This window comes from Neltuma alba, unplaced genomic scaffold (assembly GCF_004799145.2).
Source record: "Neltuma alba isolate B1F8T4 unplaced genomic scaffold, ASM479914v2 tig00012586_pilon, whole genome shotgun sequence".
In the NCBI taxonomy this organism is placed as follows: Eukaryota; Viridiplantae; Streptophyta; class Magnoliopsida; order Fabales; family Fabaceae; genus Neltuma; species Neltuma alba.
The window spans coordinates 227300-246905 of NW_021637038.1; the positions used below are offsets into that span (position 1 = coordinate 227300).

Sequence of the window (19606 nt, forward strand, 5' to 3'; positions counted from 1 at the left end):
TTAAATTCAAATACAAGCAGAAGAAATTCTCTCAAGCTACCAAGTGACCAAGTCTGAAGGGGAAAAAATGTCGGATGCAGAGTATTAATGTCAGATATAATCTACTATTAAAAAGGGGAAAAATGGACCTTTTCAATGCTCTTGCTGATCTGCGATGACCGAACGAAGTCGAAGAAGGGAGTTTGAAGTCTGAAGTTCAGACTCTGAACCTTGCGACGGCGACAGACTTAGGCGATCTGCAAGAACTTCGACTGAACTGTGCAATCCGCTTGCAGACTTAGGGCTTGGAGAGGGGATGGGAGTCGAGAGTCTGGGAGAGAGGGAGCAAGCTACGAGCGACGAGCCTGTGAGCGTCGAGTGAGCTGTGGGCGTGATTAGGGCGATCTACGAGAACTTCGAAAACGCTGTGCAATCCGCTTGTAGACTTAGGGCTTGGAGAGGGGATGGGAGTCAAGAGTCTGGGAGAGAGGGAGCAAGCTGCGAGCGGCGAGCCTGTGACTGTGAGCGTCGAGTGAGGCAGTGAGCTGTGGGCGTGATTGAACTGAACTACTGAAGGAGTGTGAGGCCGACTGAGTGTGAAGGTGAAGGCGAGAAGGGCCGGGTGGCGGTGTGGACTGTGGGTCACGGGACTATTATCTATTGGATTGGATCACTGGAAGTCTGGAATGACTGGATAGATGGTAGCTGGGCCGCGGGAATTGGGGAGAATGGGAGAGAAATATTTTTTTTATAAAAAAAAATGTTCAAATTCGGTTATTTCGGTACTAACCGAATTATTTTTCAGGACACCAAATCGAACACCGATAACCGAAGTATCCGAATAAAATAACCGAAAAAAAAATAACCGAAATAACCAAACCGAAATAACCGAATTGAGTTCGGTTCGGTTCGGTTCGGTTCGGTTTTCGGTTCCGGTTCGGTTTTGCTCACCCCTAGCTTAGATGGATGGCAAAAGGCTAAAGGTTTTGAAGACTTAACCTTTTACTTTGAAGACGTGGAGAAAGCTAACTGAGTCAAAGATAGTGAATTGTTTACCTCTTTATTAATGGCTCCCATTGGGCTCCACAGCTTGCCTTCATGCAACGCATTGTTGTGTTTATGCCATTGATGAGGATGATGATGCTCTTAACCACTGTATAGAAACCATCATTATTAATTGTTGCAAAGTGATTTTTAACTAATGAATAAATATCATAAAATCAAAATTTGGAAGTCTTATATTGAGACAGCCAAACCATAGTGTTTTGACATCAGGGCATTGAATGAACACATGCTCCATAGTGTCTTCCATATAGCATCCAAAAAGACAGAGTGGAAACTTGCAGATGATGTTTTTGCAAAATATCAGTAAGTGGCAAAGCTTTATGCACTAGCCTCCAAATGAGTGGGAGCTGTTTGTATGGGAGAGCAATAGACCAAATAAATTTTCAAAATGGGTCCACATTAGCTCTAACTGGATTGTAAGATTGGAGGAGCAAGGTATGGCTGTCTTTAACTTGATAACGGCCAAATGAATTCCTGGTCATGTGAGACATTCCTCAACATTATTAGAGACTAAAGGCGGAATTTCTGAGATGGCTTTTAAAATGTGAGTTGAGTTTAAAATATGAAGTAAAGGCAGCTTCCATTTGACTGGATTCTGAGGAAAACGAGTATGCAGTAAAAGATCTGCTACATGAGTTAGGTGCATCATGTGAGCATAATCTTGATGCATAGACCACCGAAGAGGGTGGTTTAAATTAATAGAAGCTCCACTGCCTACTTGCCACCTCAGATTCTCTAAGAAAGTGTTGGCATTATGTAGAATTCCTTTCCACATCCAAGAGATACTATAGGGCTTTTCGGCCAGAGATTCAGAGTTGAGATCAAAGTATTTAACCTTAAGAGTCTTGGACAAAAGAGAATTACTTTCTACAGATAGAACATGTCAGACCTGTTTGGCTAACATGGCATCATTTATGTAGTCGGTAGGCCTCGATCCCAAACCACCTTGATCGGTTGGAAGAAATAAGATATTTCTATTTGAGCTGAATTTTCTTCCTGTCATTGGTGGATCCCTAGAAAATAATACATCTTGAGTCAATTTTGTCACATATATACTTCGGCAACTTTGTACAAGATTGAACAGGAAAATTAGCAGTTGAGAGGATAGATTTGAGTTGACTAAAGTAAGCCTCGCTGCTTGAGATGCAATTCTTTCTTTCCAACCACAAGTCCTTTTCTCTATGGATTGTATCACTTGATTGTAGATGATGTTCTTTTCTCTTTCCGAATCAATCCAAATACCAAGATATTTTCATAACCTTATAGTAAAGTGAACTCCCAAGCAATTTGAAAGTGATATCTTGGTATTGCGTGCGACATTTGGGCTGAAAATAATTGAAGACTTGGACTTGTTGATTTCTTGCCCAGAAAGATTACAATCAGATTCTAGAACATGCTTGACCACAGCCATATTTTGTTTAGAGAACCCAAAAGAATAAGCTATCATCAGCATAAAAGAGATGGGAAGTAGCTTGAGCTTCAGAATAAATTTTAATTCCTTTCCTTTGATTGGTGGATTTCAAATAATTGATCATGCATGAGAAGACATTAGTTGCAAGAATAAAAGATAAGGTGAGAGGGGATCACCTTGCCTTGAACCCTTGAGATGCATTGATGAATGAGATTAATCCATTTCCTAGAGAAGTTCATTCTAGTCATCACAGCTGTAATAAAATCCCAGGACAATTTATTAAAAGCTTTTGACAAATCTATCTTCAAAGCTCCGATTCTTCCTCTTCCTTGTCGGCCATAATGTATCGGATGGGTAATGAATTGTGTTGTTAAAAGAGAAAGCGAACCACTTATGTCTCAAACAAATTCAAAAAGAGCATCCTCACTTTTGATTATAATAACTAGCATATGCTGCCCATGCAAAGGAGATTAAACTTCCCAATATTAATACAAGGGAAAATTAATTCGTGAGTCCTTACAGTTTACTTCAATTTTGAATCAGATCCCTATAGTTTATTTCTTTTAAATCAAACCCTTACACTTTGATCTGTTAAGCCCATCCATCCTTAAGGGTTAACATTGTTATAACACCGTTAAGTTTTGATGATGTGGCTAATAGTATGCTTCCATGGCTAGCTGACATGTTAAAAATATAATATTAAAATTATTTTACTTTTAAAACTTTCAGGTAAACACGAAAAAAAAATCAAGGGTTACTGTTTCTAGGTCTTCAGTTTCCGACTCCCGCCGCGGAATTCCTTGCCTTCAATTGCAATCATGATACAAGGAACGTACTTTTAAAATTCACGGTGCTACATGTCGTCAAGTATTACTCAACCATTCTTATATCTTAATCTACCACTTGTTGCTAGATTTTTGTTTCTCTTCTTTAATTTTCTTGCCGTGAGAGTTTTATTTTTTTGGTGGATCTTAGTTGAGTTTTCAAAACTTCTGATATAAACCCAGTGGATCCTGTACTATTTAGCATATCCTATACTATCGAGCTTAAGTCCTTAACTGGTTAGCAATTGAAGATTAAGAAAGTAAATCATGGTAAGAAATTGAAATTGTCAAAACTTATATTGAAGAGGATGATGTCCCAACTTAGCCGCACGTTGAATACAATTTAATGGTGAAAACAGTAATCATATGTAAATCAACAATTGAAGAGGAAAATTAAAGAGTCATGTTTCATATATAAATTAAAATGTCCGATTTTATTATTTGCTCGCATTGTTGGTTTCTTCGTTGATAATATCAACATTTGGGATCTTACTTCTCTCAAGAAAACAGTAAGCTGTGCTTGTTGAAGATTTTTTTAATATCAATTGTCTAATTAAATTTCCAAATATTGAATGATGGAAATATTCTATTCTATGACATGTACCTTGTGCAAATTTTTTATGGGATACTTTATTTATGTTCCCTGTTGCTTTGGAGTATTCCTTTTTATGCGCCTACTTATATTTTACAATCAATATAGGTCCTATTGCTGGATACAGAATCATGTTAGTCAAGCACTTCAATCGACTAAGAGGATATTATTATGAAATGGAAAGGGCTTTTCAAGAAGAGATGAGAAACATGCTCAATATCATTTGATTGAATAGTTGATCTAGCTTCTTATTGTTTGAATAAACCCTCCACTTCAATTGGTATTTTTTCATGAAAAGCAAATATGAAATAATAAATCCAGTCTTTCGTCTCCAATCAAAAGAAAAATTAGAACTAAAATTGAAGTCATTGTTTGCATACTAAATATCCAGCAAGACGGATATAAAAGTCTACATACTAAATTAGCATTCATTGCCACAATCAAAAACAAATTGAAGACATTGTCTGCATACTAAAAATAACCTAAAATAGTATAACTAAAAGTCTTAAACTCCAAAAGAGTTGGGTACATCAATGGTTTGGAGGTGGGCTTTTTATTGAAGGTTGCTTGCATGTTCTTCGGTTGTGACCATAATTACCACAAGCTTTACACTTGATGCTTGTATTTTGTCTCCTGATTTTGTGTGGAGGTTGTGGCTCATCTTTCTCTCTCTTTCGTCGCTTCTTAGGTCTACCAGGACGTTTGTGAAATGTTGGAGGATCTATGGGCTCTGATTCAATTTGTTCCCACAACTCTTCTCCATTTATGGGCTGTATAATGGGAGCGTAACATTCTTCATATTTGTTCAGAGTAAGATATTCATTGACATATGTATGAGGGTCCTCACGCTTCTCGTAAATACAAATAACAGCATGCCTGCAAGATAAGAAACAAGTTATATATTGAATTTTTCAGATTATAACCACATAAGACAATTTATCTAATTACCTACAAGGGATTCCAGATAACTGCCACCATCGACATTCACAAGTCTTCTCTTTGAGATCAACAATAAATCTTTGAGTGTTATATTGAACTTCAAACTTGTCGTCTCCTGCCCATCTTGGCATCCACTTTCTAGACTCTTCAACCTCCTTGTCAAGTCTCTTACGGGGACGAGGGCATACAATTCCCTTCCCCTGATATTTTGCAGCTTTGATGCGATTTTCTGCAAATCTATTCATCCAATAAATCCGAATCCAATCAAGAAGACCTACTATGGGAAGTTCTCTCGCTTCCAACAACCGACTATTAAAAGATTCTGATATATTATTCATTATCATATCACATGTTGAATACTCTGAAAAGTGAGACTTGGTCCAACAAGATGGAGGAAATATCATCAAGTGATCATGCGCTTCCTTTGACACATTATGCAATTGTTTCATTAGTTCTTTCCAAGCTGGGGGATAAGTGGCCTTCGCTGCACGTATCACTAAATCTCTAATCACCGTTCCACCACCATACCTTGACTTGATGTTGGCATACAAGTGTCTTACACAATATCTATGTTCAACACCTTCAAGTAATTCTCCAAAAGCTTGAACCAATCCCTACAATTAAAACATAATTGTTAGTTTTGAAATTTATGTTAAATAAGTGTAAAAATTAACTAAACATATTACCTTCTGTTGGTCTGAGATAAAAACCCATTTCTTTTCAGCCATACTACCAATATCATCAAACAATTTTTTTAAGAACCATGTCCAAGAATCTTTGTTCTCAGTCTCAACTACCGCCACAGCTAGAGGAAAATATTGATCATTAGGATCGCGAGCTACAGCCACCAACAAAATACCTCCGTATGTGCCCTTAAGGAAGCAACCGTCTAATCCAATAATTGGCCTACATGCTTTCATAAAACCTCTTTTCACTGGTTCTAAGCACACATACAATCTCTTAAACACACGTGGGCGATCTACATAATAAGTAGTGTCAGTGACAAGAGCAAATGTAGATTGCGGATTTCTCTTCTTGACTTCATTACAAAAGTTTACCAACTTGTTGTACTCTTCTTTGTGGTCTCCCTCTATTGTTTTCTTTGCAATCTTCCTAGCCCAAAATGCCTTGTTTATTGAAGGTTGCACCATATAATTTTGTTTTACTATTGAAACCACATCTCCTAGCTTCAAATTCTTATTCATCCTCATATGATCTGCTATCTTCTGAAACCCACTTTGATGTGGCTAACCTTGAATTAAATGTTACCCCACAAGTATGCTTTGGTCCAAGTGTTTTCACTCGAAAAGTCATTGAGCCACCAACTTTGCTTACAAGTATCAACCAACCACACTTCTTCTTGCACCTAACTCGGCATCTTTCCTTATCATTTTTAAGAAACTTAACATCATACCCATGTAGCAAACAGTACTCCTTGAGGGCTTCTCGAAACTGTTGGACTGAATTAAACTCCATTCCCAACTTAAATTCAAACTCCTTGCACATTTGAGCAGAATTGTATTTCTCATACCTTGTTATTGCCTTATTGTCCTTGTCATCACATGCATACTCCTCATACAACTCATCATCTTCTAGATCAGAAAGCATAGCCAACGTGTTCTCGTTCGGTAACTCAGAAGCAGTAACAGCCTCTGAATGCACAGATTCGAATTCGGCCAAATGATTAGAACCCCTACTTCCTTGACCCACATTCTCAACATCAACATCAAGAAATTGATGAAAACAATCATCATCCAACTCTGCATCGTCACTATCCTCAGCTTGCGGGCACGTCAAATTATCATCCTCAACCTCTATTTCGTTCCCACTCCCTAAATTTATATTCCCATTTTTTATGCCTACGTCATCTCCCCTCCTTCGTTCCATATATACTAAACTGATAGAACAAAAGAAAAAAATTAATGAGAGAAACATAGAATGTAGAAAGCGTTTAACAAATTATAACTTTAAAAAGCCCAAATCATTTTTATTGATTTTGATTGGAATTAATATTCAATGTATAGTTTCGGTTTCAAAAAAGATTCAAACTTTATTATGTCAAATCAACATCTTTGTTCTCTTCTCATTGTGGATAGAGAAAATCTGCACATGCTTATAAGGGTACTTTTTCTTTTTTTTAATTTATAGAAGATCAAAGATGGGACCTTTACAAATGGATATGAAATATGGGTTACCTGCTCGAAATTCAAAAACTGTGTTTGAGAGATGGAGAGCAAGAAATAAAATAAAACACGTTGAGGCAAAGCACCAACACGCAGCCTTACTCAGATAATACAAATCGAGACACAGTACCAAAATGCAGTTTTACCTGGATAATCTTGGTTGCCGCCGTCCTCCGCACCCAATGAAAACCAAAACTAAACGTTCTGCAACTGGCCGCAAAATTAGCGAGAGGGCGGGAATGCGATGGTTTCCTGAATCGACTGATCACGATGGTCTTAGTTAAAGGCTTCTTAATCACCTTATTATCCACCTGTCGTCAAAATTAATCCATGTGGTGCCAACTCATGTTTCTTTATCCACGTGTCAGTTTAGTCAGCCTCTACATCATCAAAACTTAACGGTGTTAACCTTTGAGGATGGATGGGTTTAACGGATCAAAGTATAAGGGCCCTATTCAAAAGAAATAAACTATAAGGACCTGATTCAAAATTGAAGTGAACTATAAGGACCTACGAATTAATTTTCCCTTAATACAATAATCATAATTCATTTAGAAAATTAATTGACACATTAAGGCATATATTAGAACATAATATATTCGTAAATGGAACATGGTGAAAGAGAAATTTTGTAATGATAAATTCAAATCTTGCAAAATAATCACAGAGATATATATTTTCAAAATAAATAATTGGTGATCAATAACTTAAAAATGAAAAAAGAAGAAAAAAGTATCATGTTATGCTTCCCGAGTAAAAATCACCGACAGGCAATACCCACCACGTTGAAGAAATTACACATACTGAAATAAGCTTTCACTAATTACTAATGCAGGTGAAGTTTTATTTGTCTTGCAGAACAAAGAAAATCTTCCTTCATTTTGAGCTTGGGTTAATCTTTATGGGGCCATGGGAAATCCCACACAACCTCACTCGTCATAATTCTTTGAGTTAATGAAATACGAACCAGTGCCTCCCAATATTTAAATGTTAAATATAATAAACACAGAATCTTTCAGAAAAATTTATTATTGACGTCAATATAAAATATTAGGAGAATCTCAATTAATTTCAGCTAAAATATCTAAATATAAATTAAGGTCTACATTTTTAACAAATTTTTAATAAGATCATGAGGTCTAATTAAAGATTTCTGAGTATTGTTAAATGATTAGAATACCCAGTTTTAATTAAGAAGAAAAATTAATTATTTTACCCCTGTTAAGTAGTCCTTCATCTTTTATGATTATTTTTTAAGACAAAAGAACATATAAGTAATTTTATAGTGCTTAAAATTTGTATATATTACCGAAAACTTCAAAAATATTTTAATAAAACGTTTTAAATTACAAATATAAGTAATATTTAAATAAATTTTTTTATTTTTAGTTCTAATAATTTACTTTAGTTGTATTTATTTAAGCAATACCGGATCAATGTCAAGACGTAAATTATAACACTTAATATTAAACATTTCTTGTCAATAAAATATTTTCAAATCTTAATATAAATAGTTACAGCCTGAAAAAAATATTTTTTTAGGATTTCTTATATTGTAATGTAATATGATTTAGTTATATATACAAAATTTTAAACACTGAAAAATATTTATATATTTTTAATCTAAATATTAATCATAAGATATAAGGAATCACTTGGCAGAGGTAAAATAATCAATTTTTATTTTTAATTAAAGAGAGGCATTCTAATAATTTAACGACATTCAAAAATTTCTAATTAGGTCTCATGTCCTCATTAAGAATTAAGAATTTGTTAAAAATATAAACTTGAATATAAATTTAAGTATTTTAACTGGATTTTATTGAGATTTTTTCTGAAATATTTTGCATTTCACTTTGAAACAATTTGTTTAGCAATGACAATAATATTATCAGATACAACTAGTTTATTGCATTGGATTTACGTTTTAGCTTCACACACATGAGGCGGGAAAACAATAGATCTAGAATTGTGATAAGTTAATTAACCATTTGTACTCTACAAAAGTAATTATTTGAAAACTAGAATGATTAGAATTATAAACTAATTAAGCAATCGCGATTTCAACACAATATATTTAATATCTTTGTTTCAATCTTACTTAGGCATAATTTATTCCATTCACTATATGTGGGACTTATTTTGGAATTAAATTTTACTAAATGATTGCAATTTAATGCAAAAGTTCGGCATTTATCTTCCTTATTGTCAATTACCAAGAATATGACATCTTGATCTCTCCAAACCAAAATCCTGGATTTAAATTTGATAATACTGATAGTATATTCGCCGAAGGCTAAAGTTACTAAGACAAGAAATCCTTGTGTGCACACAATATCCTATTACTGAAAATTTTTCTGTCAAATGTTTCACAACAAAAGTAACTTGACATTGTGAAAGACAGCCGTAGTAAATCGTGATTTTGAAACATTGATATTGAATCTGATAATATTTTTTTTCCCCTTCTACATGCAGCAGTATATAATAGTTAGATTGAATAATATCTTTATATAACATCTGTTTCCATTGGTAGATAACCGCCAAATACCATACAATTTTCATTGGTAGAGCCTTTTTCAGCATCTCCTCCCTCAAAATATGCTAGCTCAGATTGCAACTATATCCACCCTTCAAAGGCTTAACTTTTCTATGGTTAGCAGCAAAAAATAAACTCTTATAAACCATAAGATATTTTAAGTTGCAACTGAAAAGGTTTCATTTTATTTTCTACAATGAGCACAATAGAGAGAGAAACAAATCACCATTAACACATCAAGAGAATCAAGTTGTCAAGAACAAAGGCAAAGAGTCTAAAGTCATAGAACACTCAACAATCAGCATAAATATGGATACAGATAAAGTGAAAAGAGAATCACTCCATCCTAATACCAAGTGTATAAGCGGAAGAGATAACCAAGTGTGTATCTTACAAGAGGCAATGCTGTTACGTTGGGAGGCACAGCAAAATTTTGAACATCCTTATCAAAGATAGGACAATGAGTCAAAGTAGCATATTCATAGCTGTACAAATTATGAAAGTGTTTTTAAAGTGAACGATATAGAGGAAAACTGCAATAGTGAAAGGGCCAAAACTAGGTCCATGCATATTTTGACTCTTGGTATTGGCACTCTCGTAGTTCATAAACACTTTCAGTGAACTGGACTCAACCTCAGCCCCTCTCGGAAGGAACTTCCTATACATCATTATAACAAATGCAATCATGATAATATCAATCACAAGGTTAAGCAAGGAGAACTTAATATTTAGAATACAAAATATAAAGCAATCGGGCCAATTTTACTTGCAAAGTGCAGTAAGTAAGAAACAATAACAAACATGTCATGAACATAGTGGGGGAGCCCAAAGTTAATGCTGGATATATTTTCAATCTGTTATATGATGAAGTATGATAAATTTCTATCAGACCCATATAAAAACTCTGATAAATGATAATGACAAATTGTGCTATTTGACATGTTCAAAGAGATAAAACATATTTGTCTCTTAAATCACCTTGAGACAACAATAAAGGACACAATGTATGTGCCATAGATTCATGGTCTAAAAGACGCTTGAATGATGAAAATAACTGAATGACTATAGTTTAGCCTATTAAACTGTCACCACATTGAACAATAGTGTTATCTGCTCCTCCTCCTCCTCTTCCTGCTTCTATGGTTATCAAGGATTTCTTAGGAGGAATGATCAGATTTTCACTGAAACACAAAAGGTTTCTTTTAACCCAAGGCACAAGATGAGACCCTGGTGGAAGAAAAGACAGTCATTAGCTTTGAAGCTTTTCATAGCCAAACAAAAATACCTTAAAAAATAATCCCCCGTCTCCCCTGAGAAAACCCCCCTCCCCCCACCAGGAAATTTCACTTGCCCCGATTTCAATGTTCAAAATCTCAAGCATATATAAATAAAATATCATTCTCTTATGGAACATTCATATGACATACAAGCTTACATAAGATTCGCTGCCAGAGCATAATTTCTATGAACATACAGGCAAATCAAAACATGGTGCAAGAACACACTTTGTTTGAGAAAAACATCTTCAAAGACGGGAGAAGTCATTATAAATGTTTGCAAAACGTTCATATTTGGGGCATCCTTTTAAAGACCCAAGTTCAAGAAATGGTTTAAGCATCTTTTAGTGACACATAAGCAGAAGGGGAGAAGCAAAAGCAATAGTGAGAGAGAGATGGAATAGATGAAGAAAAGCAGAGGAAGAGCAGAGAGCAGAGATGCCTTGTTGAATGCTTAGGACGGAAGCACTGATTCATCGACGAGCATGAAAGAATACTGTGAAGGAGAAGAAATCATGGAACGGTTTGCGGAGGAAGAATTTGAAGTGAGGATGAGGGAGATTGGAAGATTATGGATATGTTTGGATTAGCGACGACAAAACTAATTTTTATTCTATCTAATTTTTATAAAAATCAGTTAGAATAAAAGTTAGTTAATATAATATGATTTAAATTTAGATTGATATTTCTAAAAAGTCTGTTTGAAAAGTTAAAACTTGTTTGGATGGATAATTAAAAAAGTAAATTTAAACGTAAAATAGCTAAAAAGGACATGAGTTTTTATATAAGACTCAATTAACTAATTTGATAAGGTTAAGAAAATTAAATAAATTACTGAAAAGCATTTATATTTAATTAATTTACTTGACTAATAAACTAATATATAATTTAGTGATATATATAAGTATTTTAAAAAGATCATGGATTATATAATATAGTTAAGTAATTTATTTAGCATTTTTAAACTGCTCAAATTAATCTATTAAGATCTTATATTAATGAGCAAATGTGATATATCACATATATATACAACTTGTAAATATTTAAAAACAAATAATTATATATATTGAATAAATAAATATATGAAAATTACAAATAACAACAAATGATTAAAAGATTAAAGGTAACAGAAAATCTAATTAAAAAAGTCAAATTAGAAAAACGTAAAACACAACCAAAAAAAAAAACAGAGAGAGAGAGGCTTCATTCAGAGAGAAGAAAAGAGGACAAACCTGGAAAGTAGTTATGCAACCCAACGCAAACCAGCGCACCTAACGTGATAGTAAAAAAAAATGGCTTCAGCCCTAGCGCAGGTTTGGAAGCTAAATAACTTCGGAGCTACCGCTGATCCAAACAAGAAAAATTTGACAAAACAATTTTTAATTGAACAAACATATAAGAAGAAGAGAAAAATTATTTTTTAAAAAAAAAACTATAACCTATCTTTTTTATCTGAAAACTTTAAACGTTTTTGTTAATGAAAAATGACATCTAAAGACTTAAATTTTAGTAATTTAAAAAAATTATTAAAATTTTTAAATATTATATTTTTTTCAACGTTTTCTTTTAAAATAATTTATTTTTATCGAAAAATATTAGCCAAACGATTCATGGCTTTAGAGTATAAAGTGATTGTCAAGGCATAAAGTGATAATAACTTTAGAAATATAAATATATATACTATCTTTAGTCTTTAATATAAGAACTAATTTAAATTTTAATTTTGTTCTAAATATAAGATCCTGATCTATTTTATGTCTCATATTTATCTATTTTTTTTAAAGTAGTCATTCTAGTAGTTGCATATAATAAAAATTTTATTAAATAGTATTTCTAGTCAATATACATTATTAGTAAATATATTTTAGAAAAGGTAACACCTATTTATTATTAATAACTAACTTAACTAATTTTTTCAATATTCATAAATTAATTATGTAGTTCTCATATTATAAGGATTGGAAGTAATATTAACAATAGAAAATGATGTGAAATAAAGGTTAATTTTTCTCCTTTTCTTATATTTTGGTTAATTTTTAGCCAAAATTTTTTTTTTTGAATTAATAAAATAAGTCTTCAGATGTGATTTTTAATTAACAAAATCGTTTGGAGTTTTTTTGGCAAAAAAATGGTTTGGAGTTTTCAGATAAAACAGATGGTTTATAGTTTTTTTTCCCCATAATTTTGCTCATTTTCTTATATATTGGTTTAATTAAAAAGCTAAAAAAAGATATTTAACTGATTTTTTTGAAAAAATGTTTTGGGGTGGGTAGATCCACAAACTGGGATTAGGCATTTCCTCGTTTCTCACCCAATGCCTTTGTCTCTATCTATTTGTCGAAGTGCCCTGCCCTTTATTTTATTATTCTTGCTCCCTTGTCATTTTGCTTCAAACGGTGCCGTATAAAGGTAGCGAAGGGCAACGAACCATAGCCGCAGTGGAGAGAAGCCAGGCCAAAGATTAATAGCATCTGGGGTCGGTGATGGGAGACGTACAAAACCAGAGTTGGCAGCGGGAGGCTCGAGAATTTTGAAATTTGAATTTAAATTGACAGGGAGCTCCTTGGCAAATGAATAGGCTGCGTGCGAAGCCCAAGGAATGACATTATTTAAAACCAGCCCAAACAAAGCCCGAGGCAAACCATGTGTCCTAAGCCACATTTGAGCCAGCTTGCCGGAAAGGATTTACATGATATATTTTTTTTATCTTATTTATAAATTACTTTTAACATATTTTATATAAATTAAAAAAAATTTAAACTGTATTAACTCTTCATTAGAATATAATAATTTTTTAACTTTATCTTTTTTCATTAACTCTCCATTAATATGAACACTTTTTTTAAAAAATAACTATAATAAAAAACAATATAATATATTTATGATAAAAATTTAATGAAATAACTTATGAATAAGATAAGAAAAAAAGTTCTTTTTCTTTTATATAAATAAAACCGGAGAAGTATTGATTAATCGACGACGATGACTGATGATTGATGATTGATTCTTCTTAATTTATATTAAATTTAATTAATTAATTGTGCTCATCACGTGTTGCCCACTTGCTTGACGCGCCTTCCAAAATTGAGGTAGACCTTTAATCATCACAGATGGAGGGACGCAAGTTTAGTCTCAGTTGAGTCTTCCTCAAAATCTCATCTCAGAATAAAGTTTGGCCACAGGAATCTCGATGGTTTAGAATCTGGACTGCTGACTTGATCTGAAGAGAGGATTGGTCCTAGTTAGTAAGGTAGCACTTTCTCCTATTTCGGTCAACGCAGATTAATCTTCTGATTCTCTGGTTCTTCTACTGGTTCTTCTTATGTTTTGAACTTGAGCTCTTCCCCAATATTTCAATCTATGAAACCCCCATGTTTTGATCTGTTAACTAGAACCTCAACTTTGTCTTCGTCTATGATTAATGTCTGGGTTTGTAGGCTGAAAAGCCAAGCCTTTGAACAAGCCCAAGGTTGATCAGAAAGAATACACTGAGGTATCTCATCGATCTCCTTTTCAGATTTTAATTTGGTGCCTTTAAACTCTAGTTTCTATATCACCATGGCTAAAAGAATAGAAATTAGTGTTTCAAATCAACTTTTTCGTTGGACTTGCATTAGATAGTTCGTAATACGGCAAGCCTTCAAAAAGTAGAAAGATGTCTGGTTTGGGGTTAATTAGTTAAGATTCGTGTTATTTATTAATTATTGTTTTTACTTTTAGGTTAAACGCACAACACATACAATACAAATAGCGTTTTTTTTTTTCCAGAAAAAGAAATTGCTCTAATTAACATGTCCACTACTTAGCATTGTTTTGAAGATATGGCTGAAGCTGGGGGAATCATATGGGACATTACCAAGTGTTTTTGTGTTGGTGCCAAGAAAGAAGCTGATTATATTCGTAAATTGGAGAACAATTTGGAGATACTGAAAGATAAATGGGAAGATGTTCGAAGCATGAAAGAGGATTTGAAGACAAGAGTTGATGAAGCTGAGAACACAGGACAAATGCAAAGAACCCACGAAATCGATAGATGGCTAACAAAAGTTGACAACTTTCAACAGGTACTGCCCATCCAACCTGTTGCTAATTTCCTTTTAAAATTTTTTTTTTAGTTCAATTTTAAAGTGTTTACTATATGATCACCGTTCATTCCCTTTATATAAAAGTCACATCACTAGTTTGTAAATATTAAAAAAATTAAATAAGTTAATTATTTATAATAGATGAATGTTATTTTTTTAAATATCCTTATTAATCATGTGCATTAGAATAAAACTCCCTATTATGTGTAAGCAACATGAAGACTATTTTAGGAAATAATAAATAAATATGAGAAACAAAGTGGATTAAGATATTATATTAATGACTAAATTGAATCTCTAATTAACTTTTATATTTATGACTGAAGGTAGAATATACTAAAAAATTTAGGAAGTTCAGGATAGGCGTTAGTCATTAGAGAGAGGAAACAGGAAAAAGTAATGGAAGGAAATTAAATTGATTTTGAAAGACTTGAAAATGTAAAATCCCCCTGTATCCACATCACAAGGCTGCATTTTTACACAAACTTCTACTTAAATTAAAAGTCACATGACACAAAAAACCCTCTCTAATTTGAATATTTCATTTTCATTTACCCACATTAATCAATCTTTAAATCACCAGATTTGGACTAAGACATCCCTAGCTAACTTAAATATTTATTTTTTGACCAAAAAAATTAAATATTTATTGAAATTTTAATTTTTTTAAAGAAATTTTTTAGATAGTATTTAAAAAATAATTTTAATTTTTTTAATGTTTAGATCCATATGTTGCCCTAACAAATCTTTCAGGCATGTATGTACAAAAACAAATGAGGTAGCTTTTAGGGCAACAAAAAAAATTAGGTAGGAATTTAATTAAAAAAAAAGAAGCAAAAATTGGTCAATAAATTTTTCATTTTTTTTTCCTTTTCTACTCCATATTTTAATAAGTTTTACTATAATATTTTATAAACACTATTTAAATATTTTATATCTATAATTAAAATGATTTAAATTGGAGAGAGAGGGCAAACAATTAGATTATGAGGATATATTAAGAATTTTAAATTTTTAACATAATTCTCAATTAATAAAATTCTATTTTAGAATTTTTAATAGAATATTTTAATGGTGTTTCAAATGATAATAAAGCGTAGATTTTAAAATTAGAGGGAAGATTTATATAATTTGAGTAAAATTGAAGAGAAGTCAAGTATATTTTACGTATTTTATAATGATAGTTCATCTTAAGTCCCCCCCCCCTTTTTTTTCCTGGGAATGAACGATGTTGCTTCAATATCCAATTTATGAATGGAAAATCAGTGTCTTATATTTTCGCCCAAAAAAAAGGGGACAGTGTTTATATTTTCAGGAACATAAAATAGACAGTTGATCAATGATGTAATAATTAATTACTAAGTAAATAGATATGTTTAATTCATAGAATAATGAAATTTACAAATTGATTTATTTTATAATTAATGATTCATAAAAATGTTTGTATTTTTGGTGAAAGTAATAAAAGTTATTATTAGAGTGATAAATCTTACCACCATTACATTTTACCTTAATTACTAAATTCCACTTTGATTTGCAAAACATACATTTTGGTTTAACATATTAAGAGCCTCAAACAAAACTAAAAGGATATTTGTTTTAATTGAAAACTATATTAGAAATTTAGAATTAATCTTATTTAAAACTTGTTCCCTGCTCAAAATAAATTTCTAATCTATATCTTAATAGTTTATTTAATATTTACTGGTTATCTGTATAATATAATTAGTAAATTCTTTTAAAAAAATTTATTTTAACCAATATGAATATATTAAAATATATGCATAGAACAAATCGTTTTATAATGTTATTTGACTGTTGATAAATGATGTTGTAATTAATTACTACGTAAACAGATATGTTCAATTAATAGAATAATCAAATTTACAAATTGATTTATTTCATAATCTATAGTTTGTAAAATTATATTTATTTTTTGCATGTAAGACTGTGAGTAATATGCAAAGATTGTAATTTATACATGCCTAACACAGGAAATAACAGTTATTCAAGCTCAAGAAGCTAAAGAAATGAAAGACAAATGTCTAAGTAAATATTGCCCGAAGCATTGTAAGTCAAGCTACAGGTTAGGAAAGAAAGCTGCTGAGATGCTAGAGAAGGTAGATCAGTTGGCAACAGAGGGCAAAAGGTTTGGCGAAAATCTTAAAATTGCTCACACAATACCACCCGAGCCAATTGAGATGCCTCAAGATGAAGTAGTGGGGTTAGATTTGATGTTTAATAAGGTATGGAAGAGCATTGAAGAAGAGAATGTTGGCATTATTGGTTTACATGGGATGGGCGGGGTAGGAAAGACTACCTTGTTAAAGAGAATTAACAATGAACTTGGGAAGAGGAGGCAAGAATTTGATTTTGTGATGTGGGTTGTGGTGTCAAAAGAGCCCAATTTGGATAGTATCATGGACAATATTAGAAAATTGGTTGGGATTGGCGATGACATTTGGAATCGCTGTGGTAATCAGCTTGAAAAAGCAGCAAAGATTTATAGGGTCCTCAACCAAAAGAAATTTGCCTTATTATTGGATGACATGTGGGATGAGATGGACTTGAGCTTGGCAGGAGTGCCACGTCCAGGGAAAACTAATTGTCAATCCAAAGTGTTATTCACAACTCGGTCAGAAAATGTGTGTGCAAAAATGCAAGCTAAAAGAACATTCAAGGTAGAAGCTTTGACAGAGGAAGAAGCCACAAAGTTATTTTGCATGAAAGTTGGTGAGGACACTTTGAGGTCAGACCCTAGTATTCCAAAGCTTGCAGAGAAGATGGCTAAAGAATGTAGAAGGCTACCACTTGCGCTAATTGTGGTAGGAAGTGCCATGGCTGGAGTGAAGAGTGTGGAGGCTTGGGAACATTCAATAAAGAACTTAACAAGTTCTTCACTAACTGCACCAGATTTGGAGAAGAAAGTATTCTCCGTCCTCAAATTTAGCTATGACCGATTGGATGAGGTGCAAAAGCGTTGCTTCTTGTATTGTGCATTGTACCCGGAAGATTGTGAAATTCGAGTTCTCAAGCTCATCGACAGATGGATGTTGGAGAAATTTCTTTGTAAAGATATGACAGAGAGTGTGCAAGATATGTATGGTCATGGTGAGTCTATTATTGAAAAGTTGAAGCTTTCGTGCTTGTTAGAAACTGTTAAAGATGATATTTTTATGTTACGTACAGTTAAAATGCATGATATGATTCGTGACATGGCACTTTGGATAGCACGTGATCAAGATAATATGAAATTTATGCAAAGAATTTCAATCATGAATAATTGGGAATTAGGAAAAATCCGAGATCCTCCAAATGCCACAACAGTAGTTTTATCGAATAGAAGTGGTGTCACACATCTGGAAGATATTAAACACATGAAAAGATTGAAAGTCTTGGACATACGTGTCACAGGACCATTACTTGGCGACATTGGGGGTTTAGTTTCTTTGGAATATCTTTCTGTGTTTACTTATGAGAGTTTCGACGCAGAGTTTGTGAATAACTTGCAGTACTTGACAAATTTAAAGCTTCTTAGCTTGGATGCATATGTGAAATCTTTTCCATTGGGAGTGCTATCTAGTCTTCAACAATTAAGAGTGGTTAGACTGTTCAACATAGAATATTCAAAAGAGAGAGGTATTTTAGAAGAGTTGGAGTGCCTACCAAGTATTGGGGAATTATGCATAGGAATAACAAGTAAAGATGGTCTGAAAAAATTATTGGAGTCAGCCAAACTGCAAAGTTGCATATACAGCCTTCAGATTGGCTTCTCCTACGAGAATGATGTGATGCCTTTATCATTTGCGTTCTTATCACAAATGAAGCAGCTACGGGAATTTCATCTCGTGTTGTTGGAGATTAGAAGAGAGCAATATTCTTTTGTTTTTGATACAGGTTGTCTAATCAAGCTCCGAAAAGTGACAATTAGTTGTTGTTCACTAACTCATGTGACATGGCTCAAGTATGCTCCACTTCTTCAAGAACTTGAGATTTCTAAGTGTCAGTCAATGGAAGAAGTGATAAAAGAAGAAGAAGATGATGAAGACTACTCAATAAAGAATAATGAGAATGTGGATTCTTCTTCTTCTTCTTCTTCTGTATTCTCTTCTATTGTCACACTGCGTTTGGAGTACTTACCAATACTTGAGAGCATTCAAAAGGCACCCTTGCCTTTTCCTTCCCTCAGATCCATTACGATAGTCTGGTGTCAAAAGTTGAACAAGCTACCACTCGATTCCAACTCTGCCAAACATAAGTTGACACATATCCATGGATCTCAAGATTGGTGGGACAAGTTGGAATGGGATGACCCTGCAGCAAAGCACAAATTCCAATCAAAGTTTAAACCTTACTGAAAGGTAAATACAATATTATAGCATAAATATAGATTTCAACTCTTTTTACTTTCATGTGTAATAATTATTGCTTACAGTATCAATTATACCTGTACATGTTGCAGATTGGTTTCACCATCGGGAGCAATGATCATTGGTTTTCATTTGCTTTCTTTCTCCAGCTTTCTCGCTTGAAGACCTTATATAAGTATGTAGCTGAGCTTTTAGACTCAAAAAAAAAAAACAAACAAACGATGTATTGTTTGTATGATTTATTAGTATTCCGTTAATAATCATATACACCTATTCTGTGTGTTTTTATATCCTTTATTCTTTTCTTCTTCTTTTTTTCACTTAATGAGCTGGACCTTTTTTATG

The 19606-nt window shown here is 33.0% G+C and overlaps 2 protein-coding genes across 2 annotated transcripts; one reads left to right on the forward strand and one right to left on the reverse strand.

Annotated features, from left to right (window-relative positions):
• Positions 1-277: 277 nt before the first annotated feature.
• LOC114728961 (uncharacterized) lies at positions 278-5961 on the reverse strand. Its single transcript, XM_028915905.1, has 4 exons — positions 5497-5961; positions 4820-5424; positions 4470-4747; positions 278-636 (listed from the first exon to the last, which is right to left on the reverse strand). The coding sequence occupies exons 1-4, from the start codon at positions 5959-5961 to the stop codon at positions 278-280; spliced, it is 1707 nt and encodes a 568-aa protein (XP_028771738.1).
• A 10960-nt stretch (positions 5962-16921) lies between these two features.
• LOC114728962 (disease resistance protein SUMM2-like) lies at positions 16922-19249 on the forward strand. The gene has a single exon (XM_028915906.1). The coding sequence runs from the start codon at positions 16922-16924 to the stop codon at positions 19247-19249; it is 2328 nt and encodes a 775-aa protein (XP_028771739.1).
• Positions 19250-19606: the final 357 nt, after the last annotated feature.

Bases quoted from the DNA above. Each gene is read 5' to 3' on its own strand.
- LOC114728961 (XM_028915905.1), bottom strand. From the start codon at position 5,961: ATGGTGCAACCTTCAATAAACAAGGCATTTTGGGCTAGGAAGATTGCA. The intron at 5,425-5,496 runs GTAATATGTTTA...TTTTAATTGTAG, and splicing joins TTATCTCAGACCAACAGAAG to GGATTGGTTCAAGCTTTTGG. The intron at 637-4,469 runs GTAATTATGGTC...CCAATCCAATAG, and splicing joins CATCAAGTGTAAAGCTTGTG to ATAATAGTCCCGTGACCCAC.
- LOC114728962 (XM_028915906.1), top strand. From the start codon at position 16,922: ATGAAAGACAAATGTCTAAGTAAATATTGCCCGAAGCATTGTAAGTCA.